Raw genomic sequence first — 19489 nt, 5'->3', positions numbered from 1 at the left:
TTTAGGGCAGATCTAACTGTAATTAATTTGTTCTCTCAGAGGGAACTTGAGGCAAACCTAGGTTACAGACTCTAAAAACTTTCCACCTTCTCCTGAAGTGTCCCATGTTTAGTGTGCAAGTAGATGATGTGTTCTTTTCTTTCATGCCCTTCTTCATCTGTTAAAAAATATCTTTTAAGGAGCTTGTGTTGTAACTTACCAAAATGCAATGCCCAGTAGGGTTGAATTCAAATAGAATATTTTCCATTTTTTAAAGCAGAAGAGAGCCATGGCAGGAGAACAGGGGGACCATGGTTTTGGAAAGGAATTTTTTTTCGGGAACAGAACGAAGAGTCCTGTTGACAGAGATTGAAGTGCTTTTTTCTTCACATACAGAAAAATCAGGAGCTTGTGTCTTTGCCATGCCTCTCAAGAGATCCTCCTTGCAGGAGAAGGAAAAAGATTCCCACAAGTCCCAGCCCCTGGGCAGAGCTGCAGCACAGCTCCAGGGAGACTAAACAGCTGGGAGAGATGAGGTTCAGAGGGCAAAGCTGCTCTTCCAGCATGGAAGAAATGACACAGAGGGAATGTTCTCCATTTACCATCTCCTGCTCCACAATCTCATTATTTTGCAGTACTGCTTTGTCTTTTCAACTCAGTATCCTGCCTCTGGACACCTCCTGAGACATGCTACAATCTGAATATGCTGAGCAGCACTTCTGCCCAAGAGCTGCCTCCCAAGAGCTGGTAGCCCTGGCAAGGCTGAAAGGAAGGCTCAGACATGATGATGCTGTTCTACAAACAGGTGAGCATAGGGCACATATACAAAACCACAGTAAATGTTTGCTGACCTCTCACCCCCAAGCTAATAGCTTCTCCCTCTGGTGGGAATGTCTGCATTTTCTTCCACTGAATGCCTTTTGACATATTAAAGGCATGGCAGGAACTGAGATCCCAGGGGATCCATTGGTCTTATTTCTGTGGATGCTTGTACCCTGGGTCTATTTGAAGATGGATGATTCATTCAAGGGCTTGAGCTTATGGGTCTGTGTGTTACTCCCCATTGTAAGAAGAAGGGTCTTGATTGCTATCATGGACTGGTTGGCGCTAATTTTGGGATAGATCTAGGATGGAAAAAAATGCTTTATGCAGCAAGATAGCAGCTGATTCAGTTTCTTCCATGCTGGATGTGGTGTTTAGAGTCTCCAAGGCAGGAAGTTTTATCAAGCAACATCAAACAGATGTTCCTCATCGTGGTCCAGCTGCATTGACTGGCAACCTGCTCAGTCAAACACTCGAGGGGGACACAGGCGTTCATTCTGCATGGACAGAAGTGTATTAAATGATCCACCTGGAAACAGCAAGGGATCTTTTAAAGAAATATCTGTACCAGTGTTTGTTGTAAGAGCACCAGAAGCACTTGTAGTCATGGCACTCACAAGAACCATTTCCAGGAAGGGGCCTGAATTACTGATTTTGCAGGAAAAGTGCAGAAAGTTTTCTATGGATTTTCACACCTGGTCATGGTATGAATCCACATTGGCAACATCTTTCTGATGGGGTGCATGGTGAACTATGGCACTGCAGGATACAGCTAAGCATTCTGGTTTGGGATGGCTGAAAGGAGAAGGGAGCAGTATCAAAATCCCAGGATTTTCCATTGTTGATCTAAAGAAAAGGCCCCTCTTTAGTGGCCATGAATTTCAGATGTTTCTGGGCCTTCCAGATGCAAAGATGTAAGTGTGTTGTTCCCTCTGGGAACATCTTCATAGGGATGTTGCAGGAACTGAAGAGATTAGGAGAGATTTGGATAGTGGGGCAATATCAGACATCAGTGGGTGTCAGCTCAGGTGATTGCTTCAGGGTTCTGCCCTGCTTGGACCCCAGGGCAGGGCAGTAAACCAGCCCTGTTTGCTGGCTGCCATGGCTGTGCTGGTTCCCATTGCTGGCACAAGCACATCTGTGCTGCTTTGAATGCAGAGCATGCATTAGGGGATGTGTGATGGTCCTGGAGAGCTGGACTCTCCAGCCCCAAGGCATGGCCAGAGGACTTGCCATTGTGTACTGCACGGGCAGGATAACAGCTCTTTCTAGGGTGAGTGAAGGCAGTCTGGAATCTCCCTCAGAAACCTTCATTCCTCACCAGCACTGAGTCTGGAGTCATGGTGGAAGCTGCTGAGGACAGCCTTCTTTAAACATCTACTTATCCAGAAAGACTGGAGTTTCGGGTCCAACGGAGAGTAACTGACATGGAGCTAAAGGAACATGTCCATCCACAGTGTGGGAAGGTGAGAGATCTTCCTGCAGCAGAATGTGTCCAATAGGATGCTGCTTCAACTACTTTGAGAATTGTGGGCTACTTTGAGAGAGCACAGGTGAAACTGGAGCACAGGACCCAGCAAAGTGACACTCTGCAGCTGCCACTGCTGGAACCACACCTCAGCCCCCCACTACAGCTGGAACCACACCTCAGCCCGCCCCACCCCCCCCCCCCCCCCCCCCCCGCCCTACATTATGCTCTAAGGCTGTAGTTGATCTAAGGCTGATTGCTTCAAGTCACCGAGCTCAAATAGTGATAAGGTCCTTAAGAAAACCCCCAAAACTCCTGAATCCAAACAACCCTGTGCAGTCCAGGGTAGCACTTGGGTTTAGGCCTGTCCTTAGGCTGCTAGAGCCCACATGGGCCATAGCCCTCTGTCCAGCACAGCCTGGCAAGTTGTGGTCACAGCTGGACATGTTAATGACCTACATGCCTCAATGCATTTGCTGTAGCATAAATCAGCTGTCATTTGTTCCTGGCTTATCAATGGGAAGGAAAACACTGCAGTGCAACAGCTCCATGAAAGGTTAAGTTTTGGAGCCACATAATTGGTAGGAACATGGGCTGCAGAGGGGATTGCACGATAAGCAGGCTCTCCCACTTCTCCTAAAATTTTGACAGTTACCAGAAGCTGGCAGCAGAGTTTCAAACCTTACATGGGATGTAACAAAAAGATTAACCAACTGAAGAAGAAGAAATATGACTCTGATGTGCACTACAGATCATTTCCAGAGGCAGGATCACAAGAACTGACTCTTCAGGGATGTGCATGCAAGCAGGGCCAAGACAGCTTTCAGCCACTCATTCACTTCCCCCTGAAGATCCCTAAGGAAACGTTATCCCACAGTTGGGGTCCAGCATGGACATAATGTAGGTTTGATAGGGCAGGCAGCCATCAGTGGTGTTATCTCCCTTCTGCATGGAGGCCCCTTCCAGCACGAGGCTTTCACTTGGCACGCAGCGCTGAACTCGGGATGTGAAAAGATCAGAGTGTGTGGGAGCTGCTGATTTTGTCTCCTTGGTGGGACTGTTTTTTTTAATAAAAGGATCAGATGTTGCCCTTCCTTGAAAACATGACAGTCTATGGGAGAGTTCATTAGTTTATGGCAAGTTGCAACACTGTGGAGCCTGGCTGAAAGCAAATGTTATTGCAGAGTTATCACTAAGGAGAGAGGAAAACAATGTCCTGAGGAAATAAACTCGACAGAGCAAATCATGGAGCAATATAAAGCTGTGGAGTACAGGCAGCAGAGCAGAATTCTTTCTCAGAATAAAAGCCCCCAGTCACCTGTTTTTAATGCCAATGTTTGCTTTCTGCATATTTAGTGAATGCAGGGGATACATCTATCCAGAACTCTGTCTCTAATGGGAGTAATGAGAATCATGATTGCAGCTGGCTGAACTTATTTACTACTAGTACAGAAAAATGTCTTTGTGGCTATCAATAAATAGTGATAACACCAGTAAAATATCAGTAAACATCAGTTTTGTGTTGTTCAGGCTTTTGTTAGAAAATTATGTTTTGATTTCAAGTTGTATGGAATATTTCAAAAAGTACTTCTTTTCACAAAGCCCCCTATTAAAATACAGAGTGAAGCTTTACTGATGGTCAGCTTTACTGATGACTAGCCTGTCTCAAGTCTGAGAAAAGCTGGAGGTGCAAGGGGAGAGGAAATACTAGTTTTCATTCATCTCACATACACTACCACTCTCCTTAACCTTCTGCTAATCTAATTCACACCAAGGACTGAAACTGTAGCATCAGATTTGGAGATGTGTAAAGGTGAATTGATAAAGGTGAATTGAAAATAAGCCATCTCTTTCTTTGCTGAATCTCATGGCACTTGCAACACTGCAGAGCACTCCAGTTCTGCATTGTCAGGGTGGTGGTTGTTTTTTTTTTTTTTTTTTTTTTTTTTTTTTTTTTTTTTTTTTTGTGTAATCCATTTTTATTTCCTAACTGGAGAATTTGCTGCAGCTTTGTTTTTAGTTTTTATTTACCTCATGGTATGATACGTAAGTTTCTCCTTCAGGCAGTGGGATCCTGCGCCTGCTCCCAACCCAGCTACTATATCGAGCCAATGTGGGGCTCTGGTAGCCCCTCAAAGCTTTTTGAGGGTGGTAATTTCTTCCTTGGTGTTTTGGCTGTCTTAAATCAGTATGAGAGCAAAACATGGTGTGACTTAAACAGCCCTGCAGCCCTGTGTCCTGGGGTGGGCAGTGCCCACCTCCACATGCTGCTTAGCCTGGGAGAAGAAGTTTGCTCTACTGCTCTGGCTTGCCCTTGGACCTGCAAAGCTCCTTTCTGAGAATTCCTGTGAAATGGAGGGTGACTCTTCCTTTGTCTTTTATCTTCCCTCATCCTCTCACCAGCTCAGGTTTGACCCAGTGTTCCTAAATTTTGTTTGCATTGGTGTTGGGGTGCAATCCCAATAAATCCCCTGCCTGAGGAGAAAACTGGCATTTTGGTGGCACTACAACCTCTGGTTTTAGCTCTGGTGACCTCAGAAATAAGAGGCCAACTTCTTGAACAAGCTGCCTGAGGAGCCTGGGATAGGTCAGAGATTTCTTGAGCAGATCAAAAGCCAGAGATGCTTTTCTGACAGCCTTGGAGCTCCCTGTCCTGATTTATGAATTCTATACACTCTATATATTTAGCTGAAGAGGCTCACTGGGGGAACAGTTTGTGCAAGCAGGAGGGAGAATGTGACTTCAGAAAGCCACCATCTACCATGAGATAACCCCTCAAAGGCACTGTCTGTAGAGCCATCAACCATGGCAAAGGGAGCCCAGGACACTTCACAGAAAATGTCAGGATATTTTAGTGCACCAGCACTTTTAACAGGAGACCAAGTTATGGAGAAGCAGACTCAAACCCCAGGAACTGGGAGCTCTGGACTCAGGGTAGCAGACCTGCAACCTCACCTCATTTCAAAAATCTTTCTCTTCCTTTGGAACCTCACCAGACCCCAAGCAGTATAGCTTGCTCTCCCTTGGTAAATGCTACTACGTGCCTTGGCAGATTTGGAATTTCATATCCTGTTTTGGAGGTTGGATGCACAAAGGCTCTGCCAGGCTCCTGGGGCTGTTCACAGCTCTGAGAGCTGTTGTCACACCAGTGACAGTTCTTGAGGCTGTCTCCACAGGTTAGAGGGTTGTGGTGCTCTGCTGTCCTCTCTGTGAGATAAGACTGAGCTCAGCCCCATGCCTGTTCATCCGGATGGGAGCCCTGTTCCTGACAGATGGAGCACGAGGGATAATTTCCCAATATTAATAGAAAACAGGGCAGGAAAACTCCTAATTCCTACTTTTAAGGCCAGAGTGTTTCCATGTGCACAATAGAGTAACCCTGATATCAAGTCTATAGTTTCTGTCTAGGTTACAGAGTTCCAAGCAGGTAGTCTTGCAGTCTTGAAGGCTTTGAGCAGCAAATATCCACCACATCTCAAGCCTGAGCAATTACCTGCTGGAACAACTTTACTCTATTGTGCTCTAACACAGAAGCGCCCCATTTTAGCTTCCAGTGTGTACATCTTGTTTTATCTCTGTTCCATAGAGGGGGAAGCCCTCTGCCAGAAAATGTTTTCCCAGGACATGGCTGTGGATGGCCAGCTCACCTCCCAGCTCTCTCCTAGCCAACCTAAATACACTGAAAGCCTCCAGCTCCTCCCCTGTATGACAGTTATCAGGTTCTGAATGATCCTAGTATTTTTTTTTTTGTCCATGTAAGTCCAGGACTCCACCAGCTCTCTGTTCTGGAAGGGTTCTCTGCTCACCTGTGTGAGAGTTTGTGTTAGTGGTGGTGAAACTACAGCTCCTGTCTTCACCTTCAACTGAAAAAGCCATGTAAAACTCCTGCCCTCCAGCAGGTACTGCTACCAAGAAAAAGCTTAAGGGTGGATATTTTGAAGCCTTGGTAGGGCTGGCCACTAGGGAAATCCAGTAGCTGAATTTTAGTGTTCTGTCAGACTGGAGCCGTTTTTTCCACTGCATATGAACTGAAATGGTCAGATGTGCTAGGTGATGGCCATTCAGTCATGTTGGGGAACAAAGGCATAGACAGGCACCATGGAGCACAGGCTGGGGTCTCTGCTGCCCTGGGGTAAAGTCTCAGGGACAGCAGCAAAGTTCCTACAAACGCCCAGCTTTATTCTGGGATAACACAGACACAGTGTGGGCCATGTTCTCTATGGCAAGTCTTAAATCTCTGTGCTGAAAGGAGAGGACTTTGCTGCTGCCACCAAGCCAGCACTGTCACTCTGTAAAGAGAGGCTGGATGAGTGATATGATTTGTTGCTTGAAGAACAGCTGAACGTGCATATTCTATCAATTTGAGGATTTTGGGGAACTAGTTATTCCCTTCTCTTTTGATGTCAATGCAAAGTGGGCTCCTTGGGTACTTTTACTTTCTCAGAATGACTGTAGGGTCAATCTTAACACTAAATGCAAAGGGAGTGGATGTAGTCCCAGAAAACATTTATCACTGGTGAGCTGAATCACAGAGAGCAAGCCCTGACTTATTTTTCTTACCCTGTGCAGAGGCAAATTTTGTCATCATATCACTCACATAACCTTTCAGATGAACTTAGTAATTGTGATATGTTTTGGTTTGGCTTCTTTCAGATTAAAACCTTGCCTTTCAGAAAAAGGAAACCATAAGTTAAATAACTCCAAAATTAGGTATTTCTGAAGGATAATTAGTGGTCTTCTTTCTTACCAAAAACAACCCAAGACTGTGCTTTAAATAATAACTTGTAGTAATTCCTGCTCCAAATGGGATTAAGTTAGTAGGATGTTATCAGTATAGCATCCTACATTTCAAACCACACTTTAGGACATTATCTACAAAAATGAATACTATAGATCTCTGTAACTTTTTGAAAAAACAACCAGATTCTACGTCCTAAATAAGTCTCCCCATCTGGTTTTCTGGTTCAACAGTTGCACCCATGGTTTTGTTTGCCTACACACAAATTACTGAGTGATCATTCTTTTATTCCCTGCTCTTGTAGATAGGGGGACCCATGTAAAGTGAATGCAGATACAGATCCCTACCCCCAGTGATTTCACTTGGATGCAAAAATACTGGAGTTATAAACCTCCTCCTCCATCACTTTGAACAAAAAGTTATTTTAGTTGCATTGAAATTTCTATAGCAAAGGCAACAGGTCTGTGTTTGTAAGAGTTCACTTTAAAAAGTAGTGTCCATGCAAATATATAAATATATGCTTTGTAGGGATATATGCCTGTATACACACACATAGACTCTGTATATACAGAAAGACACACACACACATACTTAGGAGATGTGTATATAACACTCACTTATATACAAATCCATTCCCTGTTATGAAACAATCATCAAGATATAAACAAGAAAAAGTTAAACCACGGATGGGCACATTTTCAAGTGCTGCTGGAGGGTTTTATCTACAGTATTGAATAAGTGCTATCAGAACTGAAACAGGGCACTTATTACAAAGAAATCTTTACGTAAGTGCTGGAAAGGTTTGCCGAATAACCAGATGTTGTTGCAAAGACACTTCTCCTCCCCCTCTCCCCACTTCGTCCCTTCTTTAATAGTTCGATTAATTCTGTGCATAAACCAAGGCTGATAAAAGTTCTAAGCTGCAAACTTCACCACATCTGGACACTGTCGAAGCCAGATCGTTCAGCGGCGCACTTCAGTTGCTTTTAATCTCCCTCAACAAAATAAGAACTTCCAACAAGTAATGCTGACCTATATATATTTTTGCACTGTAAACACTGACATCTGCGAGCTGCTCCAAGCGAGCACACTGCACTTTCCACCAAGCGATCCCTTGCCCCTCGCCATAAGAGAAATACTCAGCTCATGCAGTCGTAGCAGAGTATCCAACTAAATTCCCTGCTATTTCCAATCCTCTGGCTAATTGCTGTCAGGGGAGAAATCAAAGATTAGCTGTTTTGCTGGAGGAAGGAAAAATAAACTAACTGTCTGAGAACGTTGCTTAACATCGCCTGACCAGAAACATTTCTCTACTCACACAAGGAGAGCAGCAGTAAGGGAAGCAGACCCGGTCTCCTCCAGTACCCCATTTCTGGATCCCACTGGCAACCAGAAGCCCAGCTTCACGGCGTTGACCAACTCATCCTGCCCTGGTGGAGCCAGTCTCCTGCGTTTCTGCTGTCAAGCCCGGAGCCCCTCTGTGCGAGGCTCCCGGCTCAGGCTCTCCGAGAAGGCGGATCCAGCCGCTCAAGCCCAGCTGTGCGTGGGGTCCGCCCAGGAACTGCAGTTTATGAAAAAAACTAACCCTGACTCTCCTCTCGGAATATATACAAATATGAGAGGGGGGAGCTGGGGGAAGAAGTCAGGCTCTGAGAAAAAGAGTTGTTTTGTTTTTTTTTTTTTTTTCTCCCGATGTCAATGCGGAGCTGCTCCTGACTCTGTACAGCCCAAGGATCTTTGGAGGGGACCTAAAGCCTGCTGCATGCATTAATCAAAAAGGCATGGGTACTCCTGCATGAGACTTTCATCTGAATAAAGCACGAGAGGTAATGCCTCAATATGCTGAGCTGCCATTAGTTCACTACTTTCCCCCTCTATTTTAGAAATTATCTTTTAAATAAGCTTCAATGGGCTATATTTTTAATAGGCATAATTAAAAGTTTTAGGGCAGCTTTTTCAGAAAGACCACATCAGTGTGAGCTTAGCCTAAAATAGGTGCTTGCAACCCATTAAAGCAGCAGGATTTAAACATATACTTATATGTTTTCCTGAATTGGGGCCTAAAATAATAACGCAGAGCATTTAAATATCTGCTTTCTCCCCAAGATCTTGAACTGCTCTGCAAAAACTTGTAGGAAATATTATGCCACTTACAAAAGGGAAGCTGTGAAACGTAGCAGAATTCTGACTTGCCTTGGTTGTTAACACAATCAATCAGTGGCAAAAGGAGGAGTATAATCCTCAAACTCTTACCCTGTGATCCACCCCAATCCTTCAGATCAATGTATTTGAGTGTGGCAGAGAAAGAGATGTTGTTATTAAGTTTTTTGTGGCCAAAAAAATAAGGTAATATTTTATTGTTACTGAAAATACATTGAGCAATTTTAATGTATACGCTGTATGTATTAAATTTCACAATTTAATTTAAAAATTCACAATTCAGTGTATTTCCAGCTTTTTATTTACCCATTTTACAATTCAGTTTTTGGTTCATTAATCAGTTTGAGGTGGATATGTGGTGTACCTATGTATGCTTGTGTGTGTATTCACTACAGCAAATGTTTTCTTCCAATGGACTTGAAGACCCTTTCTTTGTATCCATTTTGCTGATAATTTGCATCAGTTTGTTCTGTAAGCTATTTATAGAAATTATTCTGTTAGGGTGTTAAATAATTGTATCTCTTTCCCTTCTTCTGTGTTTAAAAAAGAAAAGGAGGGGATGTCAGATGGGGTACAGGCACAGCTGATAAACATAAAGTGTGTCTTCTATGCCATGATGGGACACACACGCCTCTGCAGAGGATAGCTTGGTCTACTCTGACTTGCTTCAGGGTGCTCAGATGCAAGTCAGCTCAGCCTGACCTCCCTGGGGAAAAGCCTGCATGTCCCTGGCCCAAATTACCACAGATCAAATACGGCCTCTGAGGACTAAGAATGAGCAAATGTTCAGCAAACTTTCAGAAAGATGTTATTTTCCAGCAAACATATTGGAAGTGCTCATATCAGAACTGCTTTGTGCACAGTGGTTTCTTGGGGCAAGCTGCCAACTCTCCTCTCTCACATTCAGAGCATTTCAAAATGCCCATGGATTTCTCAGCCTGCAGTTGGATTTTCTGATGTGAACTCTTGTGTGTGTTACAGGACAACTGGATAGGGCTTGTGTTAGCAACATCACAGGTTATTCATGATCCATGGGAGCCCCCTTTAAAACCAGGAAGAAACCCCTGCTGCCTATGAAACTTGGAGAGAAATAATGTCCCCAGCAGGAGTCCAGAGGGGCTTTAAACAATGGTGGACATTGACAAAACATGCTGTATGATTTGGAAGTGCAAGGGAAGCATGGGGTATTATTTTTTTTAGCAGCAGAACCTGGGAAGGCAGCAGGATGCCTGCACAATGTCACTGCAGCCAGGGTCCCTGAGCTACAGGATCTGCATTTTCCAAAATTCCAGGCAATCCTAAACAACTTCTGAGCCAAACTGAACCCTATAAAATGCTTCATCCTGTCTGCAGAATAATCTTATGGAGGGATTTGGGGCCAGATCTCACTGAAATGAGAGCAAAGGCAGTAGCTGTCCCATGCAATGGCATCTTTACAAGGCAGTTGGATATCTACAGGAAGCTCTGCAAGAGGAAACTTTTGAGGAGTAATGCATGTGCTGCTCTTCCTAAAGTTATATGCATTTTTAGATGGTGTTAGACCTTCTGCTTGGCAAAACAAGCTGCCATGATGATATGTCAACTAGGGTGCCCCTCAGCATGTGCCCCACTGACCTGACTTCCAGCTCTGTTCTGGAGAACCTGGTTATTTCTTAGACTTTGTCCAAGGAAAAAAATTAAATTAAAAATTCACCAAAGTTACTTGGCGAAAAGTGAGTACTCTGGGGTTTAGCCTCAAGTGCCTAAACTCACATTATAGAGCTTTGCTTCCATGAAAGAACACAGTGACCTTTTGAGTAAGACACTGGGGAGGAAGAAGAGATAAATGGTTATTTTTATTGTTGGCTTGTTTATTCCTTTTGGTGTAAATTCGCCTGCTCCTCTATTAGTGGTCTGGACAGCCTCATAACTCAAGACACACTGAAGGCTGGATTTAAGCTGAGGAACGTAAGGTCTCTGCAGGGTGATTTTTAAGTTGCATTGTGGGAGCAATTTTCCCAAAGTTCTCATTTAGGAGCTGGAAGATATTTACTAGAGAAGTAAAATAAAACTTTGGACACCTGAAACAATATAGCATATGTTTAAAGGAGGGTTTCAAACAGCCTGGGTTTCCACTGTGGGAGGCAAGGCTCAGCAATCAAGCAATAGATTTGAAGCCCCCAACATAGACACTAAATATCCCTGCACAGGGTAACCTCATGGTGGACACGTGCCAGGCCCAAGTGAGTCAAACCTGTTATTATTCCCAGGGGTGAAGATCACCTTAATGTGGCAGGGAATGTGAAGGGATAGAGAGAAGGGAGCCATGTAACCATGCCCCAGACAGTGCTAATGTAAGGGCCAATGCTCCTGAATTGCTCTGGACTCCTCCATGTTTTCTAGGCCCCAGAGATCCTAGCAGAGTGATTGATTTTGATCTGTAGAGTGACTACAGCAAAAGGTGTTTGTTAGGTTAACTTGTGCAATCAGGATATATCCTTCTGGCCCTCTTGATTGCCTGCAAATTATACAACTGGACTAATATCTGTTGTGTCTGTATTGCTCTTTTTTAATCTGTTTATATCAATAGTGATGTCAGGCTTCAGATGAGGTCTCTGAGTGTCTTGGTTGTTAGGAGAATTTGTTTTATACCTTGAAGTAATAAAAGACAGGTCTAAGGAAAACATCTAGCTGATAGGATCAGACTTAGCTTCTACTTATGAGCACAAATCCATGAGTATGGGTTTGTTTTTACATTGTGTGCTCATATTGTACTACCCCCAAGTGTCCTGGCAATTAATTAAACCCCAGAAATGTCATCACTTCTACATTTTATAAGCACAATTTTGGTTTCACTGCACCATCTGCAACAGTTGCCTGAGAAAGATGTGCACCCAGCAGTGTGGATCCAATACAGCTACAATCACAAGGACACTGGCTCCAGTCCTGGGAGTGTCGACTAAATTCAAATGTCATTGCTTGATGGCACTGAGGGTGCCCATCACTCTCTAAAAACAGTTCTCATTACCTTGCACTGCCTCAGTTTCACAGGGTTTTGATATTTGAGATCTTGGATGTGGTGTTTGTGGTTCCTGCTGCCACTTAAGGAAAAAAACCATGATGACTTTTGGCATTTTCCAATCTCTTGCTACAGCTTGTCCCAGCAGTGGTGTGGTAACCTTTGATGAGCCAATGGTATGAGGAGTTAATCAAAGCCAGCACTGCATCCTGAGGGACACAGTCATTCCTCCTTTGGGCACAGGTGGGCTTGTCTGCTTTGCTACAAACCTTTCTCCTTAGCCCTGCCAAATTCTCTGTGCTCCACCCTCTCAGCTAATGCTTGTTTCAGTAGCCACACAGGATAGCTGCATTTTCTCATGCCTGACTATTACTGGAGTCTTTGTATAGTCCAGAAACAATGCCCTAAGTTCTAACTTATCACAGACTGTGTGTAACAGATTCCTTGACCAAAGCTGCATCTAGATTAGGTAAAGGTCTATTCATCTCTATCATTTACAATGTTATTGAGTTGACTTGTTGTTTTTTTTTTTTTTTTTCCTCTTCAATTCTGCCACAAACCACCTGGCTTTCTTCCTTTGAAGTTTTCTCATGGCTCACTTTGAACTGCTTTTGAAGCCACTTCGAATACATTTTCACTCATACTGTTGATGTGTTTGTACAGATTCTTTAAAAAATGAGGATTAGTTTTGGTTTTCTTGTTTTTATTTGTGGACTGAGATATGCTGCTGCAGAAAGGGATGGAAACCACTGTTACCAATTTCAGACTGAGTGAAATTGAATGATTTTCCCCACCCCAAAAGTCACTCATATCTCTTTTCTTTCTCTGGAAAACTAACAAAATGCTGGTTTTCCTACACCTTAGTACTCATTTCACTCAGATAATTAGATGACAGAAATATGTCTATGAGGAGCCTGAACTCATCTACTTTTCCACCTGCACTCTGCCACGCTGAAGCAGCTATTCATGCATTTTACTGGCAGTTCCTTGACATTATTTCCTCTTCTGTATTTTCTTAGGGGTCCTAAGCAAGCACTGTTTTCTGCTGCACCCATCATATACCAAGGACATCACATGCAGACAGATGCCAGGGTCTTCAGTGAGGATCAGCCTCTGAAGACCAGCAGCACAACCTGGCATCACTTCAGCTGCTGGATGCCTCTGGAGGGCAAAAACCTTCAGTTCTGGAGGAATTAGTTTGTAGAGGAGAGTAGGAGCAGTTTGACAGCCTGACTCATGATCTTTGTATTATTATTACTGGTAGTGAAACTATGATAGGATCCAGGAGCCTGAACCATGGATCAGGAATGTGCTTTTGAAGAGAAACTCCTGGCCTTCCTGCTTTGGCTTGTGTTACAAGGCAGTCTTAAGGCAGGCATACATGGAGTTTCTTTTTCAATAGCAGCTGAACTGGAAGTTATGAAGGGTGGCCAGACCCTGGCAGGAGGCTAGAGGCATCCTAAAAATTATCAGCTAAAATATGTGTGGTGTGGATGGTGGGTTCTCAGCTCCAGGGTGTTGCTCTGTGAATTTACTCTATCCTGAACCTCCCTGCTTTCAAACACCAGCACAGCCAGATCCTGCACAGGATACGCAGTCAGCAGGAATATTGGCTGGTTTGCTCTCTCTTCCTGAGGTTACTGAAAGGCTGTGGGTGTTGCAGGATAGATGCAAAGCAGAGCCACTGATTTAGGTGTTTTCATTCTGGTTCTCAGTGGCACGATGGCTGTTGGTGGTGATTTTATTATCTTTTAAATCTAACTACTTCTAAGAAGTTGAAGGATGAGGAACTCGAAATGAAGATACTGATAAATAACATTGTGACAAAGGGGAAAATACCTGAAATATTTCCCATTAATGTGGCTTTTTTTAAGGTGTGTTATTTGTTAGAGCAACACAGGTTGTCAAAAGATCCAGTAAGAACACATAACATTACAAAAAAACACCAGGAAGCCAGTTTATAACGTAATATACTTGCCTAGCTTTCTTCCATCAAAAAGCAGTTTATCCAGTGTAACAGTAGGATTGCAACAAAGAGATTTAGAAATATTAGAATAGAAAAGATGGAGTTCCCTGTTTTCCAGAGACTGTACTGGGAGTCAGCACAGCTTCAGAGACTGAAAGGACTTGTAGGTAGGAAGTTGAGTAGAGTTTGCCTTCTTAAAGTTGAAGAACAAGGGACATGCTGCCTAGTGAAGATGCTGAAGAGCAGGAGAGTGTCCTGGCCAGATTAAGCTGCAGGAGATTGGACTCATATCCTGACAAGAGGGGGTCCAGGGAGACCCTGGGCGCACAAGTGGTTGCACCTAGTTAGAGGGAAAGCACTACAGCTTATTTTCACCAAAGTAGCACAAGTCCTGGTAGTTCTCCTGAGAGCAGCACTGTGCTGCGAGAAAATACTGTTATCCCACTTTGCAGGCTGAGGTGGGGAAACGTGGCTCAGGAAGAGGATTTGCTGCAGACTTGGGAGTTTATGGAAGATCTCTCCATTGCATATCAGTTTTTAAAAGATATCTCACTCTCCTCTGAACTCTCCAGGCTGTAATGTACATGAGGGCTACCCAGGTTCCCAGTCATCTTGATTTAGGCACTTTTATCACTACCCTCATCCTATATATGTAATGTTTAACTCTTCTCCACAACTTTTAGTAGTATGAAGAAAATTCAAAGGTGAAAATAGTTTTTGAAACCATAGAATGTTAGACCTACAATATATTACTGTACTTTATTGATAACGTTGTTTCCATAATAAAAATATTTAGTACAAAGTATGATATCCTGCATGAGTTCCACATAAATATTTCCATTATATAACTGATAGGGATCAGAAAAATTTCAGTATGCACATGCTGCAAATGCAAGTGTAATTGATACAAGGTATGTATCTTGATGTACATCTTGAGTAAACATAAGAAAACCATAGCTTAATGAAAAACAGACTGTGTCTTACAACATGCAATCGTGCCTTTACATCTAAACTGGACCTTGGGTTTAGAAAACAAATCTTAAATCAGTCCTATTCAGAGGACAAATCATAGTTCACATCCTTGTAAAAAATTTTTGTTTTAGGAAAGTCTTTTGTGGAAAAGCTTGGGAAACTCCATACAGCTACAGTGGTGGAGGGGTGGGAAAGGATAGATTGAGGTATCAGTTCAAACAATCTGAGGAAAAAGTTGAATAAACATTGAAGACAACAGAATAGAAACCAGACGCCAAATATTAATTCATGGGGTCTTCAAAGGGGATTTTGAGATTTAGTTTAATTGTTGTTGAAAGAAAAAGATTAATTTTTGGATGAAAAATGTATGCAAATTCATCTCTGGTCAACACTAAAAAAACCCCATTTCCTACACAAAGCAGAAAAAAGCAAAGCAAAGAAACCCATAGTATCAACTCTGTAATCCCCCAAAGTGGCCTTTAACCTGGGTTTGAAAAGAGTAGGAAAAGAAAAAAAGCTACATAAGAATAATAAAGACTGTAGTGTCTGAATCAAAGGACATGAATCTGGTGCAAGAATGGGAAATCTCAAGGGTCGATGTGATGTGTAAAACAGGGAACAATGACACTGAGTGTCCAAAATGCTGTTTGAAGAAGGAGGAATAAGTAGGAACAACTTCCTCATCCAGTTTGCCAGTCCCACAGGGACTGTGTAGGCACCATGGGATCATGCGGGAATAAACCCAATACTGAAGATGTGTATAAATATATATAATTCTACAGTGTGTGATGTTCTGTGGGGGCTGAATTTGGAATTCCTGAATGTGTCTCCAAAAAGACAGACAGGGAATTACAGAAATGCACAGGGAAGTTTGTTCCTGTTCAGTGAGCAGAGATGGGACTGCTGGGGCTTTCATTAAACAATGTCAGAGGCTTCCCCAGGGCTGAACTGGGCAGATTTTACCTACTCCAATCCCTCCTGAAGAAGCGTGGCAGGATGGGACACCCTTGTGTGCTGTCCAGCAGAGATGGTGGGCAGGAGAACACAGCTCTGGGTGTCCAGCCACTGTTGGGAGGGAGCTGATGGAAAAGGCCGGCAGCCAGGAGGGCGAGGAAAAGGGAACACGGCACCACCGAGTCCTTCACTGCTCCTAAAGGAGTGAGTGGGGAAATAACAGGCTGGTGAGCTTTTAAAAAATAACTTGAGCTGCCTAACGCCAGCAAACATCCTGTGGGAAAGCTAATGGCTGCTGACAGAGACTCAGGAAAGGAAAGTGACAAATCTTGCTATAGACGAAAGATGAGAAAGTATCCGAACTATTTTCCATTAATATGGAATTTACTTCTTGTTTAAAAGGTGTTATTTGCTTTAACAACACAGGGTGTCAAAAAAAAAAAGCCAACCAACCAACCAACCGAAAAACAAGCAGGAAAGGTGTGCGAAGAAACTCTTGGGTGACCTGAGAACTAAGAGAGAAACAACGACACAAACAAATTTGAGAAATAACCATTTACGGCTGTAGGAGTGCGGGTGAGGGGCCGGGGGAAGCTCTGCCCCGGACAGGGACAGGAGGCTCAAGGCTGCTGTGGGCGAGGGGAGCGGTCACAGCACAGAGGGCTGTCCGCGCACAGGGGGCGAAGGAGCCCCTTCTGGGCACCGGGGCGAGCAGGACGCCCTCAGCACCCCCGGTGGAGCCTCTCGGTGGGCCCGGGCGGCGGGAGAGGGTGGCGGGGGCCGGGGCTGGGGCAGGCTGGGCTCCCCCCGCCCGCTGACCGGCCCCGAGGGCGGACACACCCCGGGCTGGGTCAGGCTGGGCTCCCGCTGACCGGCCCCGCGGTCACACCCCGGGCTGGGCCGGGCCGGCTCTAGGACCGGCCATGGCTGTGCCCGGAGCCCGCCCGGCGCCTGCGCGGAGGGAGCGCCGCGGCCGAGCCCCCGAGCCCCATGGAGAGCACCGAGCCCGAGCCGAGCCACAGCCGCCCGCAGGAGGAGGAGGAGGAGGAGGAAGAGGAGGAGGAAGAAGAAGAGGAAGAGGACGACGGCGCCCTCCCGCTCCCGGAGCAGCCCTCGGCCGCGGTGAGGGTGCGGAGGGCGGTGGCGGAGGGGCAGCTTCCCCCTCCCCGGGCCCAGGGCCTGCTCGGCCGGGCGAGCACCGGGCTTTCCTGAGCGCGCTGCCCGGCCCGGGCGGGGAGGGCGGCGGGGCCCGGGGGGGGCCGGGGCCGGCAGTTCGCCGAGCGCTGCCCGCCGCGGCGGGAAGGGGCTACAGGTGGGACCAGCCCATCCTCTGGTGCCTGGGCCGAGCCCCGCTCGGGGGAGCACGGGGCAGAGCTGTGCAGAGTGACCCGCTGAGCCCTGGGGTTCTCTTTGCAGCCCGCTGTCAGAGAGCTTTATGCACCCTCTGTCCTCATCTCTGATGCCAGAGTATTGTTTATTATCAATTATGTTTTTGTCTCCCCTCCCCCTTTAATTTCACAAATGATTCCCCCTCCCTGCTCAGTGCAGCTCTTCCTTTCCATGGTGGGCGTGTGGTCCTTACTGATTTCTGGCTGCCAGTGTGTAAAAGATAACGATCCTCCTCTGAGAGATTAAAGAAAAACATCTTGGTCCGGATATATTCTGTTTCCTGTGAAAGGGGAGAGGTGGCTACATTTGTCCCGGGTGTCCTGAGGAGGAATTCGCTGGTAGTTGGGAAGTGTTTGGAAAGAAAGTACTTGGGGTTAGCTTGTTTGCTTTTTTAAAAAAAGGTTACTTTGTTACCTGGAAAGAAAAATATTTTTCTTTCTGTAGCCTCCTGGTTCAGCGTGGGCTTTGGTACCTGAAGTTGTCAGTTTGTTGTCTTTTCTGTTTTCCCCCTAAAGCAGGTTTCCAGTTGTCACTTGAAAATGTGATACAGAACATAGGTATAAAGCGAAGCCCTGTCAAAGCCTTTATCCCACGGAGACTTGTCTTATTAGAACAAATGTGGTGTGGGAGAAGGGGAGGCAAGGTTAGTAGCCTTTGCCTTGTGTGGTTAATGTTACATGAATCTTTATTTTCCTCTTCTAAAAAGATGGAAGACTGTTTGGCAAAGAAAATGGAAATCACGGTTTCAGAAGCTGAAAAACGGACTGGGAGGAATGCCATGAACATACAAGAAACATACACTGCTTACCTCATTGAGACTAGGTGGGTGATGAGAGCTCAGTCTCAAGAGTACATGGATGTGCCATTCTAAACAGATTTTCCCTCCTCCCACCCCTAAAAATAATCAGGTACAGTTGATGAGAGGATTTAGCTGTTTTGTGCTTTGTTGTGTGGTTAACAACCCACTCTGGAGGATCTTTTCCTGTGAAAATTTGGCAGCTGATCTCCAGTACTAGTGCTGGTTTTGTGTAACTGTGTGCTGTAATTCTTCGTTGGGAGCTGGGTGGAAAAATATGTGTTTGAAAGTTGCTGCACTAAAATGGTGTCAGCAACTGCTTGGTAATTTCTAGGCCATGAGTTGGACAAATTTATACATGTATTTGTGAGATTATGTGTGAGAGAGGTCCAAAGGTTAGGCTTGCTTGGAATGACAAGAAAGAGAAGATAAATTAAGACCACACTTAAGTCATGTGGTCAAAATTTATTGCTCAGCTTATATTTGAAGTGTTTTACTTGATCTGATTACCACATACTCCTTGTAGATGGTTTAAAGGTTAGCGTTGGTTAACAACTTCCTTTCCTCATACTAGCTTGAACTTTCACTGGGGAACTCACTGCTCTCAATCTTCTTGTGTTAACAAGATTAATACTGCTGGTATGATAAACATTCTCAGTACCACAAACACAAAACTTCAAACATTGAGCAGTGAGTGAAACTTTAAAATCCCTTCTAACTTGTCCTTGCTGCCCAAACGGTAACAAATGACTCCTGTTTTGTGGGATCATGTTACTCAGCTGAAGCAAGAATTTCAAATTTAGACTTAGTTACTAGTTTTGTTTAGCTCTTCTTTATATTACTAGTTTTAATCTTTGGGCCTTGCCTTTGGAATTACCTACTGTACAAAGAAAATCTGCTGAAACAAAGCAGTTGCATTTTGCAAAGGCACTGAAGAGTTCAAACTGTAATACTGTCACATAAGTCTTCTACCTGCTAGTTAAAAGGCTTCTTGGCTTGTTTAGCTGATGGACACACCAGTCACACTGACTGCAGCCCTGCTGGGATAAGCTTACTATAGTTTTGCTAAACTTAAAGAACAAAATCCAAAATAGGCATGTATTTTTCAAATATTGTAGCTCTTTGACAATTGATCAGATGCCTAAAAATACTTCTGTAGTGTATTGATATTAAAGATCACACCTTCTCATGTAAGTAGTGTTATTTTTATTGTAATGATATTTCTGAAGGCAAAGAGAAGAAAATTG

At 44.4% G+C, this 19489-nt stretch overlaps 2 protein-coding genes across 3 annotated transcripts in view; one reads left to right on the top strand and one right to left on the bottom strand.

Moving 5' to 3' along the window:
• LOC310911401 (TGF-beta receptor type-2-like) overlaps window positions 1-9007 on the bottom strand; it is a 31372-nt gene extending 22365 nt beyond the window's left edge. Inside the window, exon 1 of the mRNA XM_083864893.1 lies at window positions 8326-9007. Coding sequence (XP_083721019.1) covers window positions 8326-8377 — 52 coding nt within the window. The 5' untranslated portion in view covers window positions 8378-9007. The remainder of the gene's footprint in view (window positions 1-8325) is intronic.
• An 8004-nt stretch (window positions 9008-17011) lies between these two features.
• Window positions 17012-19489, top strand: part of SNX4 (sorting nexin 4) — a 32796-nt gene continuing 30318 nt past the window's right edge. For both annotated transcript variants that reach the window (XM_083865348.1, XM_083865347.1), the window contains exons 1-2: window positions 17012-17179; window positions 18153-18268. In XM_083865348.1, coding sequence (XP_083721474.1) covers window positions 17048-17179; window positions 18153-18268 — 248 coding nt within the window. In that variant the 5' untranslated portion in view covers window positions 17012-17047. The remainder of the gene's footprint in view (window positions 17180-18152; window positions 18269-19489) is intronic.

This window comes from Zosterops lateralis (genome assembly GCF_965231275.1).
Source record: "Zosterops lateralis genome assembly, chromosome: 7".
Classification (NCBI taxonomy): Eukaryota; Metazoa; Chordata; class Aves; order Passeriformes; family Zosteropidae; genus Zosterops; species Zosterops lateralis.
Note: the sequence above shows the minus strand (reverse complement) of the source record. Positions and strands in the feature narration are given on the sequence as shown.